At 42.4% G+C, this 23,772-nt stretch overlaps 1 protein-coding gene and 1 long non-coding RNA gene across 11 annotated transcripts in view; one reads left to right on the top strand and one right to left on the bottom strand.

The window, feature by feature from the left end:
* Window positions 1–23,772, bottom strand: part of LOC148135688 (uncharacterized) — a 246,480-nt gene that overhangs the window by 147,250 nt on the left and 75,458 nt on the right. The gene's annotated exons all lie outside the window — the stretch shown is intronic.
* Window positions 5,572–23,772, top strand: part of pebp4 (phosphatidylethanolamine binding protein 4) — a 553,891-nt gene continuing 535,690 nt past the window's right edge. For 6 of the 10 annotated variants that reach the window (XM_087984378.1, XM_087984380.1, XM_087984379.1 and 3 more), the window contains exons 1-2: window positions 5,572–5,636; window positions 22,379–22,510. In XM_087984378.1, the coding sequence (XP_087840504.1) occupies window positions 22,380–22,510 (131 nt within the window). In that variant the 5' untranslated portion in view covers window positions 5,572–5,636; window position 22,379. Of the gene's footprint in view, window positions 5,637–7,213; window positions 7,391–9,858; window positions 9,930–20,936; window positions 21,010–22,378; window positions 22,511–23,772 lie in introns of those variants that run through there. The other 4 variants (XM_087984377.1, XM_087984375.1, XM_087984376.1 and 1 more) reach the window with 4 other exon arrangements.

Here is a 23,772-nt window from a genome sequence, read left to right as displayed (position 1 = left end):
TTCTCTTTGAAAACAAGTTCAAATCTTTACTTCAACTCACTATTCCAAATCAAAAAAAAGAGAAAAATCAAAGAGAAATATTGATGGCCTGCACAATTCCATTTTGCTAAAACCATGGACAATTAAATGTGAAATAAAATTAAGGAGAAAAGACAGCATTCCACAAATAAGATCGAGAACAGATCGACTCCAAGAAAGCCCAATCACTAGCTTGACAAACTAACAAGTAGTATGGGAATGATTGAGCATTTAATGATCTATTGACTTGAATGAAACAAGCAGAGTACAGTCAGTACATTCCCTCTAATTTCACCAGCTGTTGTGTGGACATCCAAGGTCTCTGTGAATCTGTCGACCTTTAAGTTTTGTGTCTTTTGAAACCATGCACCACAATGAGAAAGACGCTTTAAAAAAGAAAACAGACTTACCAGATGGCTGCATAATTTCACAGCAACAAATTTGATACCTGCAGTGAAGCTTGTGTCTGTAGCTGTGGATTCCTGCAATGTGCAAATAATCAGGAAACAGTAAGTTGTTTACAAGTGAAGCTGATTGTTTCTCAACTAACTGACTATGTTGGAACTGGAAACAAGTCACAGAGATACAGATGAACATAGAGAGAAAGACACATAAATACACAGTTGTTCTCCCCAGCAGTAACTACTTGTTCGCTGCAGTAAAAAAAAGTTTAAACTCAGAAAAAAACTTTTTCTGCAGCAGTAACTGTGAGCTGTCACTTTTGAACTGATAAAACTGAGACATGGTATAAGTGAACTGTCCACTCTGCACTCACAAACCAATGGGAACTTGTGGAGAAGGACAACTGGATACCAATCGCCTGATTGACTGAAGAAGGATTATTGTGACATTAGAACCGCTTTTATCAACCTTGGCTTGAAAGTCAGGTAAAATGGTGAACTATGTTTACTTTAAAAGAAATTTCAACCTTTCGTACGACTTCAGGAATAGTCGGATTCAATTCACAATGTGCTACCCCAGTGGGTCATGATACATATTTCTAATTTTATGCAATATTATGATTCTGTCTTTTATTTGTCTCATCACCAGAATTCAACACCTATAGCCACCATAATCTTTCAATAAACCAATTAGATATCTATCTCCTCAGCATGATGACATGCACCTACTCCTCTGAATACTACCTTAAGGTAATGCACCTGTTTCTATTCGAAATACTTGTGTTATTCACAATGGTTAAAATGAAATCTATCCTTTTGATGCTCAAGCAGTTTGTGGTTCAGGGCAGTGCTTATTTATTCGGTGGGTAAACCAGTAATGCTACATGATTGGGACAATGTGTTCTTTTTGGTGATTCAATAGCAATCTGTTCCAACCTTAGTTGAACACAGTGTTCCATTGAGGAACAGCTTTTGGAATGTAATCCCTCAACAATGCATGGATCAACTGGTTGTGTTTCATCTGACAAGTGTACAAACTAATTTTGTTACAAGCAAAGACAGTCCAAGATGATGTCTTTTATTTAATAGGTTTTATGAGTCAGTCAAAGATTCAAGCGATGGTATATTTTGGTCTTCAAACTATGTTTGGCAGGTTATACGCAACAATATGAAAGATAAAATGTCTGTTGAATAGAGAAAATTCTACTTAGCTTGCAGGTATTTACTTAAAGCTGCTTAATCTTTCTCCTAAAAATCTTAGTTGGACATGGCATATCTCTCTATTACATGATTACGGCAAAACAAGATTAAAAATAATTCCATCAAGGAAGAAATAAATGAAGGAACTTTGACTTTCACTTCAGTGAACATGAATTCTGCTGGTTATATCAGTGAGGACAACTCCTTGATCATAGAGTCATAGAGATGTGCATCATGGAAACTGACCCTTCGGTCCAACCCATCCATGCCGACCAGATATCCCAACCCAATCTAGTCCCATCTGCTAGCACCCGGCCCATATCCCTCCAACCCCTTCCTATTCATATACCCATCCAAATGCCTCTTAAATGTTGCAATTGTACCAGCCTCCACCACATCCTCTGGCAGCTCATTCCATACACGTACCACCCTCTGCGTGAAAATGTTGCCCCTTAGGCCTCTTTTATATCTTTCCCCTCTCACCCTAAACCTATGCCTTCTAATTCTGGACTCCCTGGCACCAGGGAAAAGACTTTGTCTATTTATCCTATACATGCCCCTCATAATTTTGTAAACCTCTATAAGGTCACCCCTCAGCCTCCGACACTCCAGGGAAAACAGCCCCAGCCTGTTCAGCCTCTCCCTATAGCTCAAATCATCCAACCCTGGCAAAATCCTTGTAAATCTTTTCTGAACCCTTTCAAGTTTCACAACATCTTTCCGACAGGAAGGAGGCCAGAATTGGACGCAATATTCCAACAGTGGCCGAACCAATGTCCTGTACAGCCGCAACACAGCACGTTTTTTTCTGTAACTGATACAGTTCAGGCTTAGGAATGTGTTAATTTGTGTGTCCCTTGTACTACCCACCTCCAGAATTTCAACACTATATTTCAGTGAAAAATCCACTCCTTTGCCCAGAATTTTTCTTTTATTATTTGTCTATGGGATGGGGACATTGTTGGCTATGCAGTATTTATTGTTCATTGCTAATTGTCCTGAAGAAGCTGGTGGTGATCTGCCTCTTGAATTCAGTATTTGGGAGTGCAGGTACACCTATGGTGCTGATAGAGAGAGAGTTCCAGGATTTTGACACATAAACAGTGAAGGACAGTCAGGAATGGCGCGAATATCCCCTTCCTGGAGATGGCACGGAACGTGATGAGAAGGACACATATTTGGATCCCTTCTTGCCACCTCAACAAATAGGTTCTCAGTGACAAGGTCTTTCTCGACCTGCCTCCAATTAAAGGCTTAAGGGATTCAACCCCCCACTGACCTGTTTACTTGCAGCAAGCAAACAAAAGAAGTGGCTGTTTCTTGGCAGGGAAACCAGGCAATGTGCCTCCTGGGTTTGGGAGATGTTAAGGTCTCCATTTTGCCAATCTGAGAGGGGGCATTGATGGGAAGCAGTCACTTGCTGCTTTAAACTACTCTCATGAGCTGTGTCTTCAACTCCCCCATCCACCATCCATTCCCTGCAACCAGCACCACGACCCCCAAGACTGTGTATCGCCACAAAAATTACTTCCTGTCTCATTTCAGCTCTTTATGGAAATGCAGCCTGGAAATTCATTGATGATCTTTGTGGATGCTGTTGCTTTTGAAGGAACCTTGGTGAATTGTTGCAGTGTATATTTTACATGCCACACACTGATGCCACTATGTGTTGTTGCTGGAGGGATTAAATGTTGAAAGTCATGACAGAGTGCTGATTAAGCTGGCCATTTTGTCCTGATTTGTCTTGTGAGCGAATGATTTTATTGTCACCTGTATTTTACAGTGAGAACAGTACACTGTAAAGCTTTTCCAATGTTGCTGTCATCCAGCGCCATTTTGAATAGTTTTAAGAATAAGAAATAAAGATGATAGCTCACAGAGAATCTATCAGTCCTGAGCCAGCTCATCATCAACAATGCCAATGCAACTAATCCTCGTCCATTGCCTTGCTGCCATCTACATTCGACCCAACCAATATTGAAATCGACACTCTTCAGGCGCCATTTTTCACCACTGGGTCTAATCGCTGACATTGCCTCTGCCAATGTAGCAAACGCCAATTCTAATGTGAAACCCTGTGCTCACTCCAGAAAAATAAGTAGGGTCTCACTCGTTGCTACTGTGAGAATTGCACTGGGCTCACTTGGCTTCACCACGAGTCTGTGCTAGGCCCACTCAAGTCTGTCCTGGGCCCTCTTGAGTCTATGCTAGGGCTCCTCGTTGCTGCTGATGCCATCCAAAGTCAAGACAAAAGGTAAGTTAAAAGAAAAGCTGTTAAACTGGACGAGCCCCAGCTCAGGAGCCCTACTATGCCGCCATTTGGATGACTATCTTGATGAAGATTTGTATTGAGTTCCCTGAGCATTATTGGAGTTGTACTTATCTCTGCAATTGGACAGGAGTTCATGACATCCTGACTTGTGTCTTCTAAATGGTGAACAAGCAACAGGCAGACAGGTGAATTACTTGGCAAAGAGTTCCTAGCCTCTGGTCTGGTTTAGAAGCCACAGGATTTGTCTGGCTGTTGATTATAGATTGTTCACTGACTGATGTTCAGTTTGTGTTCTGCACTCCACACAGCTTCCTAACTCATAATATCCTTGGTTCTAACTTGGACAAAAGAGGAGAAGTAAGTGACTTCCTTTGACATCAAGGTTGCATTTGATCAAGTGTAGTATCAAGATGTCCAAGCAGAATTTGGAGGAAAATATCTTTGCTAGTTGGAGTCGTATCTAGCACAATGAAGATGTTGTGTTTGTTGAAAATCAATCACCTCAGCTCCAGGACAACACTGTACAAGTGCCTCAGGATAGTGAGGAACAAAGGACTGCAACAGTACCAGAGGGCAGCTTACCATCATCTTCTCAGTGACATCTAGGGATGGGCAATAAATGTTGATTCAGCCAGCAAAATGCACATTCAATGATTGAATTGAAAAAAAAGACACCTGGTAAAGGGTAAACCACAGAATGCCAACAGAGGAGAATTTACCGAAGTTAATGCCATGATGAGTGAAGGGGAGATGGTGAGGATCTCTAGTTTTTCTCTTGAGATGGCTATTGCCACACATTTGTGTGGTGTGAATGTGACTTGCCATTTTTCAACCCAATTGTTGCTGTCTTGGTCTTAGTGCATGTAGACTGCTTCAGCATCTGTGAATGGTGCCAATCATAGTGCCGTCATCAGTGAAAATCCACTTCTGATCTTATAATGGAAGGTCACTGAGGTAGCAACCGTGGACGACTGGGCCTTGCACACACCCCTTAGGAACCTCTGAGCAATTGGAAATGACTGATCAAGCTGATCTATGCCCAGAAAGTTGTTCGGTAAAGTATGTGATACTGGAAGATGTTGAGTTTTGGGCAAACTGCTGGCCAGGGATTTGTAATGCTGGCACTTTCCCTCTCCGTCTGATGCTTTCTTTCACTTATTTGTTGGGGGTACGTTGATCTTGCTGGGGGAGTCTCACCCAGAAACTTCTCAGGCTCTTTGTGGTGCCTCCTTCTCAGGACACTGAGAGAACCCACAAACCTTTCCAGAGACAAAATATATTCGCTTACAGTTAGCTGGTTATCTCCTGACTGGGTGGAAAGGGAGGTGGGGGGGACAGGCCCAAGTAGGTTGCGACGACTTAAATTTCATGCATGGGCTGGAGGCCATCCAAAGAAGTGCAATGCAGAACACCACATCACCCAACACCATGCTCCATTGGGGAGAAGGGGGGGGGGGGGTGGGGCGGGAGAAGGGGGGGGGGTGGGGCGGGAAAACCGGTGGGCGCGGCCAAGGGCGTGCCCGACTCGCGGTGATGGACATCGCTGGCAGCCAATCGGCTCCCACTCCTACAGACCGCTTCACCAATAGGATGGCCGGGGTTCGAGGCGGGGGGAGGGGGCGGGACCTGTCCATGACCGGTGGCGGTTGGGCGGCGCGTGCGGCAGTTTCTCGCTTTTGGGCGGCGTCGAGCGAGCGGGGACATTGCTCTCACGAAGTTGCAAAATCGCGGCAATAATCCAGCAGGTGATCTCTTTTTGTTTTACTGAACTGTACTGGGCAAATCATGAGGTAAACTGTAGTTATTTTCACGGCGGGGGTGATGCGGAGAAGGAGTTTAATATTCAAACCACAATTTCGACTCCACCCCCCCCCACTCAACTTTTATGCGTGTTTGGAGCGAGTTGTTGTTGTAGTATTAGTGCACATCGTTATAATTCGCACGTTTTTGTTCGGGGCGCAGTGGGAGACAGGTGGAATTGCTTCGCGGCAAGTTTTGTATCTTTCTGCACTCGCAGCTTGTGCTTTAAAATAAAAACAGCGTTTGCTTCGTGTCCACTCTTGGTCTGTCGCTGCCTTTGGGATGGAATGACATGAGCTGCCGACGGCGTTTTTGTCTTACTTTTCATACTTGGACGTTGAAATTGACGCACCGCTCAGCAGATGGAGTTGTGTATGGGTTGACCGTTCGGTGGTGAGCGCTGCTGCCTCACAGCTCCAGGGACCTGGGTTCGATTCCATCCTCGGGCCGGCTGTCTGCGCGGAGTTTGCACTTTCTCTGCTTGGGTTCCTTCCCACAATCTCAAAGATGTGCTAAACTGCCAATAGTGTTCAGGGGTGTGCAGGCTAAGTGGGTCAGTCGTGAGACATACAGGGTGGGAGAATGGGTCTGGGTGGGATGGTGTGGGCTGAATGGCCTGATTCCAAACTGTTGGGATATCATGAACGATCAACATGAGGGAGAGTTTATTCCAGATCAGATATTCCTGGTCGGCTGTGGCACACGCACTGTTGGCAAACCTTTCCTGGCAGCAGAGCATCCAGACAACTGAAAAATGGTCAAGAAAAAAGATAGATCTGCATTTGCACAGCCTTTCTCAACCTGCAGATGACCTGAGTGATTAGATTAGTTTAGATTCCATACAGTGTGGAAACAGGCCCATCGGCCCAACAAGTCCACACTGACCCTCGGAAGAGCAACCCACCCAGACCCATTCCCCAACATTTACCCTGACTAATGCACCAAACATTATGGGCAATTTCGCATGGCTAGTTCACCTAACCTCCACCCTTTAGGCTCTCTGCCTGTATTCCTGAGTAAGGGCTTTTGCCCGAAACGTCGATTATCCTGCTCCTCGGATGCTGTCTGAACTGCTGTGCTTTTCCAGCACCACTCTAATCTAGACTCTGGTTTCCAGCATCTGCAGTCATTGTTTTTACCTAACCTGCACATCTTTGGACTGTGGGAGGAAACCGGAGCACCGCAGACATGGGGAGAATGTGCAAGCTCCCCACAGACAGTTACCCAAGGCTGGAATCTAACCCAGATCCCTGGTGCTGTGAGGCCGCAGTGCCAACCACTGAGACACCGTGCCGCCCTTGGCTGCTTGTGGGAAACAGCGCAGCCGGTTTGTGCACGTAACACCCTGATTATGAACAGAGAGTTTTTTTTAGTTATGTCGGTTGAAGGCTGGGTATGGTCGAAGATGTTGGGAGAACATATGTTCATGCAGTGAGATTTTTTCCTCCAGCTTGGATATTCTGAATTTTTAAAGTCTCATCCTGAAGAAAACAACTGAACCATCTGAAGATCCAAAATTCTACCTCCCTGCTTCAACCACCACCACCAACCGAAATGTTTGCAATTCTTGTTCGTACCTGAAGGCATCCAATGAGACTGAAATACAAGAAAATACTGCAGATGCTTGAAACCTGAAATCAAAACACATGGGATCTGGCAGCATCTGTGGAGACAGAAATAGAATTAACTCTTGAGTCCAGTATGTATCCTCTTCAGTGCAATTTAATTCCTTTAAAACTGATCTTTTGACAAATATTACCCGAGTATGCCCCTGTCTCAAGTTTTGTCGGGGAAAGCTCCAAGTGAAACACTGGAGAATATTGCCAGAGAAATACAAATAGTTCCAGTTTGTTGCTGTTTGTTTTGTGTGAACCAAATTGCCTGAGCTTTGGCCATTGTGTTGCCATTTGCTGATTGTCAAAACACTGCTGCTATTTCCCTGACATGGACAACTCTGAAGGTGCTAGTGATATTTACGTACAAAGCAGTCATAATTTCATTTGGGTCCATGAATTTCTTCTCATGCGCACAGTTCAGATCTGATCCAGATGTCAAGACCCTGGAAGTTGTTGCAAGGTTTGTGAAGGTTTGTAGCTCAGGTTGAGGTTTTCAGTTTCGAAGTGTGATAATACCTTCTTGTGGCCATCTCGATGATCTCTCTCTTCTGAAGGAGTGTTATTAAGGAAATTGCTTTTAGTTTGTCTGAAAATTGGCATTTTCCAGCTGCAAAGATTGGCACTTGAAAATCAGGAAGGCGGTAACGCATCTTAAATTTTGTTATCAATGTACTGAGCCCGTGAGTTGTAAACTTCGGAATACATGAGTACAGTGAAAAGTGTACCAAGTTGCTATTCTTTGGTGCCATCTTGGTTACAAAACTAGAATTTAAAAAAAAAACTGAAATAAAAGAAAGTTGAACGTTAGGAAAAGCATCCAGATCTGAAAGTCTAAGCTTTACCTCAATAAAGGGTTTTGGAACCACCCATGCAGGCATTTGGCCCAGCCATGGCCTGGAGTCTCAGTCAGCCTGCAGATCTCTCATTGATCGCTGGGAGGAGCCATGTTCTTCCTGCCACTGCCACTTGAAGCCAGTTTTTCTAAGTGGTCAAACATGATGACAATGGGTTCTTCAAAAATTAATTTAATGCTGTTACTGACAGAGCCGAAGACGGCCCAGCGAACAATTTGTTTGCACTTCACATCCTCTTGATCAGTCTGTAGGACCCTGAAGCATTTATGGAAGGCAAGGTATTTGTGTACACTTGCACTTTGGCACTGGACCCCAAATCATCACTTCTATTTGAACTTTTTTTTTCTCTTCATCCTTCCTTCTTTATTATTGTATGCGTTTGCATTTCTTCTCTCTTGGGAATGCTGTCTCATATACTCATTCCCCAACCATACAGTATTCTTAGACCCTCCTAATCTTATGTTGCCACATCAAGCATGACTCCCATCAAGATCAGCTGACAGCTCCCTGCTGTACGTGTTATCTTTGGAAGGGCTGGATGCTTCTGAATGAACAGGAACCCTATTTACTCCAGTTTACTCTCTCTTCACTTTTGTACCAATGCAGCTATTGGAGGCTATTCTTCTCAATTCCCCCCCCACCCCATGTAATTCGTCCCTGACAGCGGTGAACCTGTCATTGTAGCCAGTGGATGAGTTTTTACTGTTGCCTCCCCATTCCTTTTCATGGTTATTGTTCGCTTATAAATGAAGCCCTTGATGTCTGTGCTTTTATTCTGGGTGATTTGATTGATATTATGGCTTTGATGGAAATATGGCTGAGAAATGATGGTGCCCTACTTGTAAATGAAGCTATTTTGCCATATATCTTGCACAGATGGTCAGCATGTTATTATGAAGTCATGGAGTTATACAGCTTGGAAACAGATCCTTTGATTCAACTCGTCCGCACTGACCATGTTCCCAAATTGAGCTCATCCCACCTGCCCTGTTTGGGTGACATCACATCTTGATCTGGCTACTCTATCACTGACACATTTTAATCACAGTCACTGAATTATACAGGATGGAAACAGACCCTTTGATCCAATTCCTCCATGCCGACCCGATGTCCCAAAATGATCTCGTCCCATTTGTCGGCATTTGGCCTATATCTATCTTAAACCCTTCCTATTCAGATGCCTTTTAAATGTTGTAATTGTACCAGCCTCCACCAATTCCTCTGGTAGCGCATTCCATACACACTCCACCTTCTGCATGAAAAAGTTGGCCCATCAGGTTCATTTTAAATCTTTCCCCTTTCCCCTTAAACCTCTGCCCTCTAGTTTTGAGCCCCCTTACCCTGGTTCTTCACTCTTTACATGGCCCTCATGGTTTTATAAACTTTGAGATGGTGTAACAACACGGGGTAAACCCTCCTGCTTAATTTAAACCAGCAACACAAAAGATTTATTCCTTGCAGTAATCTGTGAAAATTCGAGAGGCCAAGAACTATTTGAAGTAGGAATTAGCAACTTTTATTTCTTCAAGTATAACAGAATAATTAACCAAGAATTATTTATAACTCCTTCCTCGAACCTATCTTTTACCTTCCCATCTATAACACTAGTCTCATTAAAACCCCCAATTAAGATTTGCCAAAATTCAACTTTCAAAAAAAAGCTTGCCAGATGTTAAATCTTCTTTTCTGCTTCTTAGGGATTGCTGCCTCACAGGTCATGGATCGATAAAGGTACCTTTAAGAGAGCTATTCTTCGTGCAGTCTGCAGGTGTGGTTGGTTTGGCGTTCTCCTCCCAACTATTCGGTTTTCCCCGGTCTTATTCCCCCAAAGCATTGGATTGTGTCTTTGGCTTTTAACATGGTCAATATACTAAATTCAAACTTGATTGGAATTTGGTATTTTTCAGGGAATAATTTAACTGATTGCCCTAATTTGAATCAGTGTTGTTGTTTCCAGGCAACCCAGCTAATCTAGTTTTCGCCCAAGTGTTACATTGTTACCTTATTCAGAACACTTGGTGTAGTCAGCGTTTAACTTTTTTAAAGGTACAGTGCACCCACATGTTCATAACACCTCCCCCCTTAAGAAAAAAGAACCATTGTAATGGAGAGGTGGCTTCATTTTTTTTTCTATTTTTAAACACTTTACCCTAATATGCAGATAACGTTAACATAAGTTCACCTTAACTTCTTTGCATACACCTGTATATATGCATATAGCATTAAATAAATACAAATCTCATCTAAACTTTATTGGTTAAATCTGCGATAACGCATCTGCGATTATATTTTTTTAGTTCCGCAACATGTTACAGACTTTTAAGTTTAAAAATCATACATAAGACTCCAACGAAATAGTCTCATTCTTGTCTTTAAAGCATTCTAAGAATGTTAGCGGATTGTGATCCACGTACACAAACTTCTCCAGCACATTGTTCATGATATACACAATAAAATGTTGTCAGGCCAGTACCAAACTCAATATTTCTTTTTCGATGATGGAGTATTTCATTTGATGGATGTTGATCTTCTTTGAAATGTAACCAACTGGCAGTTCAATCCCATCCTTATCTTCCTGTAGGAGTACAGCTCCAATTCCTGTGTCACTAGCATCGATAGCGACTTTAAAAGACTGAAATGTTTGGTGGTTAAAATGGCTTTTAAATGATCGAATGCCTCTTGGCATGGTTCTGTCCACCGAAACTGAGAATTCACTGAGTCCTAAGAATCGCAGCACCTCTTTCTTCGAGGTTGGTCGTGGAAATTCCTTGATGGCCTTCGTCTTTGCATTCAGTGGGGTCAACTTTCCATGACCGATGTTATGTCCCGAGAACATCACGTCTGCTTTCACGAATTCAGTTTTATTTAAGATTATCACCAGTTTTTCTTCTTGAGGTTGTTCAAAGAGCTCTGCCACCTGTACCATGTGATGTTTCCAGGACTTAAAGGTCACTACATTGTCTAAATAGACTGCACAGTTTGTTAAACCAGCCTCAACTCTGTTCAGGGGTCTTTGGCATGTGATGGGTATGTTCTGCATTTCAAAGGGCATCACTTTAAACTGATATAGCCCATTTGGGGTTGCAAATGCAAAAATTCCTTTCGCTGTCTCTGATAAAAGTACTTGCCAGTAACCACGTATAAAGTCCAACTTAGTGATATAACTGGCTTCTCTGACTTTATCAATACAGTCCTCCAACGTAGGATTTGCATACAAGTCCGATTTTATAAAAGCGTTGACCCTCATATAGTCCATGCAGAATCATTGAATCCTGTCCAGTTTTGGAACTAAGTCTTTTGGCGAACTCCACTCACTCCGGCTTGGTTCGATGAGGTCTTCGTCGAGCATGGCCTCCACCTCCATCTGGACCTGTCTGGCTTTGAAAGGATTGAGCTGATCGGGGTGTTGCTTTATCAGAATAGTATTCCGTACGTCTACTTTATGTACAATAGCATTAGTCCTCCTCATCTGATTCTTACATATGTCTTTATACTGCAGTAGCAAATCTTTCAATTGCGTTCAATGCTTCTGAGACACATAGCTTACTAACCTATCCTGCTCCTCAAGGACTTCATGTTTTAATCTATTTTGAGACACCTCAAAATCCACATCATCTGGATTTGATTCCTCACTCTGTGGGGCAGGAACTAACACCTGTTTCTCCAGTTCTTTCTCTCCAGTGTAACATGGTTTCAACATGTTCATGTGACATACCCGATACCTTTTTTTTCCCTAACTGGCATCTTGACTAGAGAGCTCACCTGACTCAACTTTTTGTCATTTTGATAAGGACCACTAAACCTGGCTTTGAACGCATCTACTATCACTTGCTTCATTTCATACTACGCCTTCTTTAGGTGCTGTTTAGATAACTCACCTTTTTGATTTAGTCTCTCCCTCACCTCCAATACATAATCCAAGTGTGAGATCTCCGACTTTGGTCCTGTCAATTTTTCTTTAATTAATTTCAAAGGGCCTCTCACTTCATAACTGAATATTAACTCGAAGGGAGTGAATTGAGTAGATTCATTTGGGGCATCTCTAATGACAAACAATATGAATGGGATACCTTTATCCCAATCATTCAGGTAGTCCTGACAGTATGCTGTCAACATGGTCTTCAAGGTCTGATGCCACCTTTCTAAAGCTCCCTGGGATTCAGGATGATATGCACTGGATTTAAAGTGCTGTATACTTAAGCTATCCATAACCACCTCAAACAGCCTAACAGTAAAATTTGACCCTTAGTCCAACTGAATCTTTTTGTGTAGCCCTCACCATGTTAAGAAAGCTACTAATTGCTCTACCACCTTTTTTGCCTTGATATTCCGTAATGGAATTGCCTCCAGAAATTTGGTAGACACATCCATTATGGTGAACAAGTACTGGTTCCCACTTTTAGTTCTTGGGAGGAGACCTACACAATCAATTATAACCCGCATGAAAGGTTCTTCAAATGCGGGGATTGGCAACAAAGGTGCTGGTTTATTACCACCCGTGGCTTACCTACCATTTGGCATGTATGACACGTACAGCAAACGTTAACCACATCCTGGTGCATTCCAGACCAATAAAAAATGCTTTTGTACCTTTTTAGTCTGAGTCTTACACACCCCAAGGTGACCTCCTACAAGTAGTTCATGTGCTACCCATAACACCTGCTGTCAATATGCTACCAGCAACACAATGTGGTGCACTTCGGCCCATTTCTCTTCTGCACTAACCTGCTGTGGACTCCATTTCTGTCTTAGGATTCTATCTTTCAGATAATAACCCTCTGGAATATTCTCTGTCTCTTTTTCAGATTACGCATCTGCACATGTATCTTTTATCATCGTGTCTTGCTGTTGCAAGTCTTTTAGTCTTTCAGGACTAAACACTTCTGTCTAACCCTCTGCCTGTTCAAGTTTTTCCTGCATCATTATGTCAAACAGGGTATCCGCTAACTGAACCTCAACTCCTTCATCTTTCTCTTTACTTTTCACTTGGTGCAGTGACTTAGGAAAGTGGGATCTGGCTACCACAGTCTGGGAAAATATCAGGATATTTATGTTTTAATTCTTCAGCCTCTTGGTCTTCCTTGAGCCTCTCCACAACAAGGGGTGTCCCTCCCACCTTGGATCCTGCCAAATCATTCCCAAGAACAAACTGACACTCTGTCAGTCACTCCCACTGTAACTTCCCCAGTCTTAAGTTGGCACTCCAACCTGATTTTACATAGGGGAATGCTAAATTTCTGTCCATCCATCCCACAAATTACCACACACTGGGGTAACAGACCAGAAAGAGTGCATATTCACTCATCCCTTAGTATCAGTGACTGGTTAGTTCCTTTATCTCTCAAAATTAAAACTACTTGTCCTTCTCCTGAGTTGTTCTTTCTGAGTAAACTTTACCCACAGAGGCAAATTCTTCGTGGAGGTCAGGTGCTAACTCCATACTCAGCCGCTGCCTCGGCAATGCACTCTCCTGCAGCTCCTGTGCTCTTTTTGGGGGTCTCCTTTATCACCTTCACTAATGCCACTGGCTTAGCTTCTTTTACCACATCTTTTCCCACAGTGTCTTTCTTTAATGACCAGCCCTGTGACTTTGTGTACCACCTTCTGGCAGTGAAAACACCTTTTCCGAGTGCCCTTCTAAAACCACCGACACTGTAACTTTCTGTGTCCCACTCCATTACAGTGAAAACACCTGAGGCTTTTCACTTCCTGTCCACCCTCTTGGACGACTTTAACCTGTGGTAAACTCTTACCAGTGTTCCCTACTCTTGGTTTCGTAGTGTAGGACCTCCCCTTCTCCCAACTTCTATCCATCACAGGACAAAATTCTGGCTGGAAGCTTGTCTTATGCATCAATATGTACTCATCTGCTATTCTGCTGCCCTTCTCACATCCTGAAATTTCTGTTCCTCCATGTGAATTCTTACCATCTCCTCTGGAAGTGAATTTTTAAACTCCTCCGGCAGAATTATCTCTCTTAGAGCCTCAAATGTCCTATCAATTTTTAAAGCAAGCACCATTGATCAAAATGACTATGTTTAATTCTTTTGAACTCAACATAACTCCGATCTGATTCCTTCTTTGTGTTTTCTGAACCGCTGTCTATATGTTCCTGGTACAATTCATAAGCACTTAAAACAGCCTGTTTAACCGTAACATAATCTCTTCACCTCTCGTCTGACGGTGCAGCAAATACCTCACTAGCTCTGCCTACCAGTTTAGTCTGAACTAGTGTTACCCATAAATCCTTGGACCACTCCATCTGTCTAGCCAATTTTTCAAATGAAATAAAGAAGGCTTCAACATCTTTCTCATCAAAGTGAGGCAGAGTTTTGAAATATTTATATATACTACTATCTTCTCTTTTAATCTCCATCCTGTTAACTTGACTTTGCTCACTAAGTTGCACCTTCAAATTCTCTGTCTTTTTGTCTGTCCCTTTCTTCTCTCTCTCTTTGCTCAGCTAAGAACCTTCTCTCTCTCTCTTTCCTCACTCCTGGTTTTTCTTCTAATTCCATTTTCCTCAATTGTAATTTAAGTTTTTCTACCTTGACTGCAGTTGTCTGTCTCTCTGATACCCCGAAGTGTTTGAGTAACTCCCTTACAATTTGAGCTTTACTTTTGTCCTTGGTTAAGCCCAAATCTAACTTCTTTGCTAATTCTAAAAGTATGGCCTTTTTCTTTCCTTCTAAATGTTCTTGGCAAATTGGAGAACATCTTCAAATCTCAGAACCTCTTTAGCAATTTTTAAGAGCTATTTCTCTCTAATTTAATCAGCCACAAGTCACTGAAATTAAACAAATTGTCTCACCTATGTTTTATTTGTAATCTCGGACACTAACCTGCAAGTGTTTAGATCTGCTGGGATTTTTCGTACATCTAAATCTATTCAAATCTGTCTAAACCAGTTCATCTCTGAAATCCAAGACCCAAACTGTTCAAATAGTTGGCAAAAGCCCCCCAAACTGTTCAAATCCCGATGATGAGCCCCCAAATTGTTGCGACACTGGGTAAACCCTCATGCTTAATTTAAACTCGCAATACAGAAAAGATTTGTCCCATGCAGTAATCTGTGAAAATTCGAGAGGCCAAGAACTACTAAAGTAAGAATTAACAACTTCATTTCTTCAACTATTACAGAGAATAATTTACTGACTACTATTTACAACTCCTTCCTTTCTATAATACAAGTCCAGTAAAACTCCCGATTAAGATTTACCATAATTCAACTTTTTTTAAAAAAAAAGCCAGATGTTGAATCTTCTTTTCTGCTTCTTAGGGATTTCTGCCTCACAGGTCAAGGATTGGTAAAGGTATCTTTAAGAGAGCTATTCTCCGGGCAGTCATTGGTTTGGCAGTTCTCCTCCCAACTGTTCAGTTTTACCTGGTCTTCACCAACACCTTCCACCCCGACCTCAAATTCACCTGGACAGTCTCAGATTCCTCCCTCCCCTTCCTCGACCTTTCTATTTCCATCTCTATTTATACCTGGTCTTATACCTGGTCAACTCCCCACCTACGTTCGGGACACCACCCACGCCCTCCACCTGCTCCATGATTTTCGCTTCCCCGGTCCCCAACGCCTTATTTTCACCATGGACATCCAGTCCCTGTACACCTCCATCCCCCATCACGAAGGACTCAAAGCCCTCCGCTTCTTCCTTTCCCGCCGTACCGACCAGTACCCTTCCACTGACACCCTCCTTCGACTGACTGAACTGGTCCTCACCCTGAACAACTTCTCTTTCCAATCCTCCCACTTCCTCCAAACGAAAGGAGTAGCCATGGGCACCCGCATGGGCCCCAGCTATGCCTGCCTCTTCGTAGGATATGTGGAACAATCCATCTTCCGCAACTACACTGGCCCCACCCCCCACCTTTTCCTCCGCTACATCGATGACTGTATCGGCGCCGCCTCGTGCTCCCACGAGGAGGTGGAACAGTTCATCCACTACACCAACACCTTCCACCCCGACCTCAAATTCACCTGGACAGTCTCAGATTACTCCCTCCCCTTCCTCGACCTTTCTATTTCCATCTCAGGCGACCGAATCAACACGGACATCTACTACAAACCGACCGACTCCCACAGCTACCTGGACTACACCTCCTCCCATCCTGCCCCCTGCAAAAACGCCATCCCATTCTCCCAATTCCTTCGACTCCGCCGCATCTGCTCCCAGGAGGACCAGTTCCAAAAACGCACATCCCAGATGGCCTCCTTCTTCAAGGACCGCAATTTCCCCCCTGACGTGATCGACGATGCCCTCCACCGCATCTCTTCCACTTCCCGATCCTCCGCCCTTGAACCCCGCCCCTCCAACCGCCACCAGGACAGAACCCCACTGGTCCTCACCTACCACCCCACTAACCTCCATGTACAGCGCATCATCCGCCGTCATTTCCGCCACCTCCGAACGGACCCCACCACCAAGGATATATTTTCCTCCCCTCCCCTATCAGCATTCCGTAAAGACCACTCCCTCCGTGACTCCCTCGTCAGATCCACACCCCCCACCAACCCAACCTCCACTCCCGGCACCTTCCCCTGCAACCGCAGGAGGTGCAAGACTTGCGCCCACACCTCCCCGCTCACCTCCCTCCAAGGCCCCAAAGGAAACTTCCATATCCGCCACAGATTCACCTGTACCTCCACACATATCATCTATTGCATCCTCTGTACCCGATGTGGCCTCCTCTATATTGGGGAGACAGGCCGCCTACTTGCGGAGCGTTTCAGAGAACACCTCTGGGACACCCGGACCAACCAACCCAACCACCCTGTAGCTCAACATTTCAATTCCCCCTCCCACTCCACCAAGGATATGCAGGTCTTTGGACTCCTCCATCGTCAGACCACAGCGAAACGACGGTTGGAGGAAGAACGCCTCATCTTCCGGCTAGGAACCCTCCAACCACAAGGGATGAACTCGGATTTCACCAGTTTCCTCATTTCCCCTCCCCCCAGCCTGTCTCAGTCAAATCCATCAAATTCAGCACCGCCTCCCTAACCTGCAATCTTCTTCCCGACCTCTCTGCCCCCACCCCAATCTGTCCTATCACACTCACCTTGTCCTTTTTCCACCTATCACATTTCCGACGCCCCTCCCCCAAGTCCCTCCTCCCTATCTTTTATCTTAGCCTGCTGGACAAACTTTTCTCATTCCTGAAGAAGGGCTTATGCCCGAAACGTCGATTCTCCTGTTCCCTCGATGCTTCCTGACCTGCTGCGCTTCTCCAGCAACACATTTCCATCTCTGGTCTTATACCCCCAAAGCATCGGATTGTGTCATTGGCTGTTAAGATGTCAATATACTAAGTTCAAACTTGATTGGAATTTGGTATTTTTCGGGGTATAATTTAAACCAATTGGCCTAATTTGAATCTGTGTTCTTGTTTCCAGGCAACCCAGCTAATGTCGCTTTCGCCCAAGTGTTACATTGTTACTTATTCGGAACACTTGGTGTTGTCAGGTAGTTCTGCTAGCTTTTAACTCTTAACGGTACAGTACACCCACATATTCATAATAATAGTCATCCTTCAACTTCCCAATACTGTAGGGAAAAATAACCTCAGCCTATTCAGCCTCTCCCTATAGTTTATACCCTCCAACTCTGGTAAAATCCTCATTGACCTTTTCTGCACCCTTTGAAGATTAATGACATCTTTGCTGTAGCAGGGAGGCTAGAATTGAATGCAGTATTCCAAACGTGGCATAACCCATGTCCTGTGCAGCTGCAATATGAATTCCCAACTCCTGTATTCAGTGTAGTAACCAATGAAGGCAAGCATGCTAAATGCCTTCTTCACCACCCTGTCTACATGTGACTTCACTTTCAAGGAACTATGCACCTGCGCCCATAGATCTCTTTGTTTGGCAACACTCCCCAGGGAATTACCAATAACTGTCCAAGCCCCACTCCTGATTTGCCTTACAAAAATGCAACACTTCGCATTGGTCTCTGATGATTTAACTTATTTATTAATTCTATAAGTATGGCCTTTTTTTTTCCTTCTAAATACTTTTGGAAAATTTGAGAATCATCTTCAAATCCCAGAAACTCTTTCGCAATTTTGAGAGCCATTTCTCTCTCTCAAGGTTTAATCAACCACAAGTCACTGAAAATAAAAAAAAATTGTCTCCTATGTTTTATCTGTAATCTAGGACACTAACCTGCAAGTGTTTTAATCTGCTAGGATTTTTCATACCTCCAAATCTATTCAAATCTGTCTAAACCAGTTCAAATCCCAAATCCAAGACCCAAACTCATGATCAAGCTGCTGTTGTCCTTTAAAATAATCTTCACTGTCCACTATACCAGCAATTTTGGTGTCATTTGCAAATGTACAAACTAAAATAACTACAGAGGCCAGGCTCCCGTTACCAAGTCATCCTTTATTTACTTGTGCCCAGTACACTGGCTGCAGTCAGCCAGTTTGGAGTCAGTCCCCTGAACTGGGGAGATTCTAAATCCCCTCTTTATATTTGTCAGCCAGTACTTCCGCAATCAAAGATCTTGTAGTCAGTGAGGTCCATCTGGTTCCAATCACTGCACTAACCCATACCTCCATATATTCACATCCAAATTATTGATATAACCAATAACCCGTGGAGTGTCTTACTGTGCTTCACTGCTCTTATCTATTGTTTTGTATTCTCATTCTCCAGTGCCCAAACACTCTAAAAATGCTCTCATCATCTTAACTTGACTGCTTCCATCCTTCAAATTTTGCACTGAGCACCTTCTCATCCGCAATCATTTCAAATCTCGTCTTCATTTGACATGCACTTCCTCTGCAGGATTTCCTGCCCTCTTGTCTTCTCATTATGTCACCCTCCTTTTAAAATATCCAAAGCGTGTTCATGGATATCCTTCGAATTTGCCATCTTGCATCATCTTGCTATTTCCATGAGGTCAATGATTGACAAGGTTCTCTCCGACATTACTTTTTATTGATCTTCCTTCATATCCTCGTTGCCTCTCCTCATACTCCTTTATTCTGTGTACGTCGCCAGATGAAGCAAAGCTCCTCAATTTACTTAGAGCTGTACTTCCAAAATCTTAACTCTGGAGCCTTTTGCATTGCCATTCAGCTTTAAACAACTGCTGTGCTGGTCAAGGACATTCTCAAAGGGCACTCTTGAAGTACTTGTCCTCATTAAAATCACCCAGGCTAATTCCTGATTGTGGTACTCATAGCTGTTCCATTAGTTAAAGGATGTGGACTTGCACATATGTGGAGACAAATTCTCTTCCTATCTCTGGTTATTACAAACTCTCATGTGCAGTATGAGTTGTTACAACTGAGTGAGGTGGGGTGAACTAAAACCTTGTTCCATTCCTCCACTGGTCGCAATGAAGTTCACATTTTACAGGGGAGATGTTTGTGCCTGATATGTACAGATCATGCTGAATGTAGCTCAGTATTAGAAACAAATCACTTTGGTTTCTGAATGTACAAGACTTCGAGCAGCAGATCGTGATAGCCATGAATGGCTTTAGGCAGTGGAGCTGAGCTGTTTGCCAGATCTTCGTCCAGTCAGTGTGAATGGTGAAACAGGGTAGCTGGAGCAATCCAATGGACTCTTGTTGGGGGGAGAAATGGTGTCTTTGGAAGGAGCGCTGATGGGAAAAGGGAGCATCTGGACAAAAGATTCCTCAGCTAATTGGAAATCAGAGGGTTTGTTCATCTCTATTCTTTAAAACGCTCATATTTTATCTTTAATTTCCCTTCATGTTTGTAATGCCATGATGGCAGTGGAATAAAGGCCTTTGGACTAGCCATGTGTTGAAATCTTATCTTTTGCTACAAATCAAGACCCCTAATTTATTTAAAATGCAACTTCAGCATAAGTATAAAGTTTATGAACAAAAGCCTTGCAAATACATTCAACACCCTTAGGAAAAAATAGATACACAACAATCACCAAGGCTAGGGAAATAATATAAATGTTGTTCAGAATGCTTTCTTCATGCTTGTATTTAAATTAAACTTAAAAACAGGATAGTTATGGGATGGTATTGTCACTCTGGAAAAGAAGGAACATCTGATGGCTTTATAAACTCCAAGTTATTTAAACAACACTGATGGTTGAATACATTGCAATTTCTAATTAATTGTGAATTTGCATAATCTATATTGGAGGAATAATAGCTATTTAATTTGGGGAGTAGAAGCTCTGGAAAGTGTGGTCACAAAACATATTCATTTTGAGAGGATAAAAAAGGCAAGTGATAATTAATTTGAGAGTTGGCTGAGTAGTATTTGAGGGGAAATTGAAATGCAGTATTTTGAGTTGTTCATGGGAGCAATGATAACTGGAACTGGTGTGAGGAAGTTGATGACTTTAAGGAACAATTCTATAGTCTTACTGTAAAGCAGTTATAATATTGCCCTGTAACTGAAGCAAAATATGTTTCAATATTGTACAGTTGCATAGTGCAATCTTACCTTCGGACAAATTATGTGATTTGATAAAATGTGTAAACTCTTAACAACTTATTATACTTCACAGCTTGCAGCAATGGGAATTGAAGAGAGGAAAACAGTCCATTTGATTGAGGTTGCATTCCATTTTTTTAAACAAATTCTCCATTTTTCTGAAGGTGGAGCAGGTGTTACCTGAAGTTGACTTTGTTCTCATTTGATTGTGATGTATGTATACGTGCAGCAGGGATTACAAATAAGAGAAAAGAATAAGCATTTAGAAGCATCTTTAACAACTTCAGAGCAACCCAAAATGCCTTATAGTCAGTTGATATTTTTCCTTCCTCAGACTTGGAGCTGAAGAGGCTGCTTGTGGTGGCCTGACAAATTGACACCAGTCACACTTGTCTTCAGCAAAGGTGAATGCTTTAGCTTTGCCGTTTTGAAATGCACTGTATTTGACATCAGTTCGAACATCAAAAGTTTGGCATCACGTGATGTACTGGTACTGTGGGTGACTTGGTTTGGTCTATCAGCTGGCATTTCTGTATTTCACTAAAAGGAACATGAAAAAGAACTTGAGGGCCCACTGATGCATTGTGTGCTGAGATAGACATTTTGAATATGTTCAGACTGGGTTTGGAAGGTGCCAGAAACTGTTATCAAACACACAGTCAAAATTACTATAGATCCAAGTATTGCAGATCTGAAATATATTCAGAACTTGTTTGAAATACCAGTAGGTCAAGCAGCATTTGTGGAGAGACATAGCATAAACATTCCATATTGGTGACCTTTTGTATGAAAAGTCAGTTGAGATTTAAAGCCAAGTTTCGTGGTGCAGGGAAGAATACACCCAAAAGTAAACTTTGAATGAGTGAAGTGAGGGAAAGATTAAATGACGCAAGATTTATTAAGATGGAAAAAGGTGATGGTAATAGAATAAGTCAAGAGACAAACAGTGGATCAAAATGGGTATAAAATGATAACAGGAGAACAGCATGTTCTTTGTGAAATATTGGGATCCCTGGTTGTGTCCTAAAAATGTTGAACTTGATCATGAGTCTAAATAAAAACCAAATGAACTGCAGATGCTGGAAATCAGAAATAAAAACAGCAATTGCTAGAAAAGCTCAGCAGGTCTGGCAGCATCTGTGGACAGAAATCAACGTGAGTATTTCAGGTCCAGTGATCCTCTACTATTCAGTTTTGAAGGAGGGTGACTGAAATTAAAACCTTAACTCTAATTTCTCTCCACAGGTGCTACCAGACCTGCTGAGCTTTTCCAGCAATTTCAACTTTAGATCTTGAATCAGTTGGGTTATAAAGTGATGGAACAAATGATACAAATTGAAGCTGACAAATCTTTGCCAACGTGCCTGCCCCCAATTACATTGGCTCACAGCTCTGTCCAATAAACATCAAGCAAGTTGGTGGATTGATGGGAGTTGTTAGAATTTGAAACTATCACCACATTATTAATTAGGGACTGCGACAAAGTGGTACTTGTCTGAAGTGAGAAAAGCATTTTTGGAAAAGTAATGCAGGGAAAGTAAAGTCTAAAACATTTTTGGGACTGTTGACAAAACTTTTTTTTCTTTCTGAAATATAGTATGTTCTGGAAGAAAGCTCTTAGCATGATCTGAATATGTAATTTCCTGTCAAATTTAGGGCTGCACTTTCAGATTGTATATGTCTAGACTTCATGTTTCTATGTGTTAAAGAGTCTTTCATGCATAATGTTTGACAGGCACTTGAGGAATAAGTATAGATTTTCTTTTTTTTCAGCATGAAGTGGCCTGTGATTCTTCTTCTGTTGGTTGGACTGGACATTGTCTATTATCAGAGAGTTGCTTCTTTGATGAATGACGAAGAAACTATGTGTATTATTGAAAAAATGAGTGACAACAGTATTTGCAGGCAAGTAAGACCAAAAGTATGATTGAGTAACTCCAGTCTTAGCATGTGATCAGCTGATGAAATGAGCTTCCACTCATAGAATGTTACAATGTGGTACAGGCCCTTCGGCCCTCTTCTTTGAGACATTGTAAATCACAACTGGGGAAAAGCAGTTGGTTGAAATTCGTACTCACACAGCTCATAGTCATGTTACACTGGTGATATTCTGATTGAAAGAGACATTTTTAACATTGTTAGAGATTTGGCTGAAAAGCAAGCGAAGTTTAATACGTTGTAGTGCGTGCTGTTCACAATTAGCCCAATATCTACCTTTTGTCATTTTTTTTTAGTTGGATGTTCATTTGTTTGTGTATCCCCTGGAGTGATTTATCTTTATTCCTGTGATTATTTGAATGTGGAAAAACAACGCCTGTCAGGAATAAATCAAGTGAGGAGTCCGTATCAAAAATCTTTGTCTCACACTGGACAGTTCAACAATTGAAACACTTGGTGAATGATCAGTAATGAATATTGTAAATTGGAATGATACACAGATGATAATTACAGAAGAATAGATAAGGTAAAGAAACTGCATCATCCACTTAACATTGAAGAAGTGTTCATTGAGATAAGTTCTTTTGCTCCTGTTTGATTTCATGAAGGCCAAGGAAGCTGATTTTGTGGCATTCTGTGAGGTCTGATGTAATCTTCTGCAGACCATTATTAAGTTTGCAGAAATATCTTGTTGACTCTTCGGCCAACTTATTCCTGTTTGCCATTTTATGCATATCAATGTACTGGGACAGTCAGCATCCAGGAATATCCTAGAACAGTTACCAGAAGCTGACAGAGTCATTCTACACTCAGCAATGAGAGACAGGGCTTCACAATATAATTGAAGTGTAGGCATCATGTTAAGCAATTAACTGAAGCACACACAACAGTGGTGCGAAGGATAATAAAGTGATAATTGAATATAGGAGCAAGAGTCAGCCATTCATCCTTTTCATCATTCAGTGAGATCATGGCTGATCTGCAACTTAACTCCAAATATCTGCCTGTGGTCCATATCCCTTAATACCTTAATAAAAAAGTCTTCTCTCTCAGTTTTAAAAGTAACAACTGATGCAGCATCGACTACCCTTTGTGAAAGAGAGTTTCAAGCCTCTACTACACTTTGTGTTGAAGTACTTGCTAACATCTCTCTTGAACAGCTTGGCCCTAATTCTCAGACTATGTCCCCTAGTTCCGAAATCTCTGCAAAGTGGCAATAATAGGCAAGC

Source organism: Chiloscyllium plagiosum, unplaced genomic scaffold (assembly GCF_037043375.1).
Source record: "Chiloscyllium plagiosum isolate Xiang-an unplaced genomic scaffold, Cpla_swu_hap1 HiC_scaffold_48, whole genome shotgun sequence".
NCBI lineage: Eukaryota > Metazoa > Chordata > Chondrichthyes > Orectolobiformes > Hemiscylliidae > Chiloscyllium > Chiloscyllium plagiosum.
The sequence above is the reverse complement of the archived record's forward strand: the minus strand, read 5'-3'. Positions and strand labels throughout refer to the sequence as shown.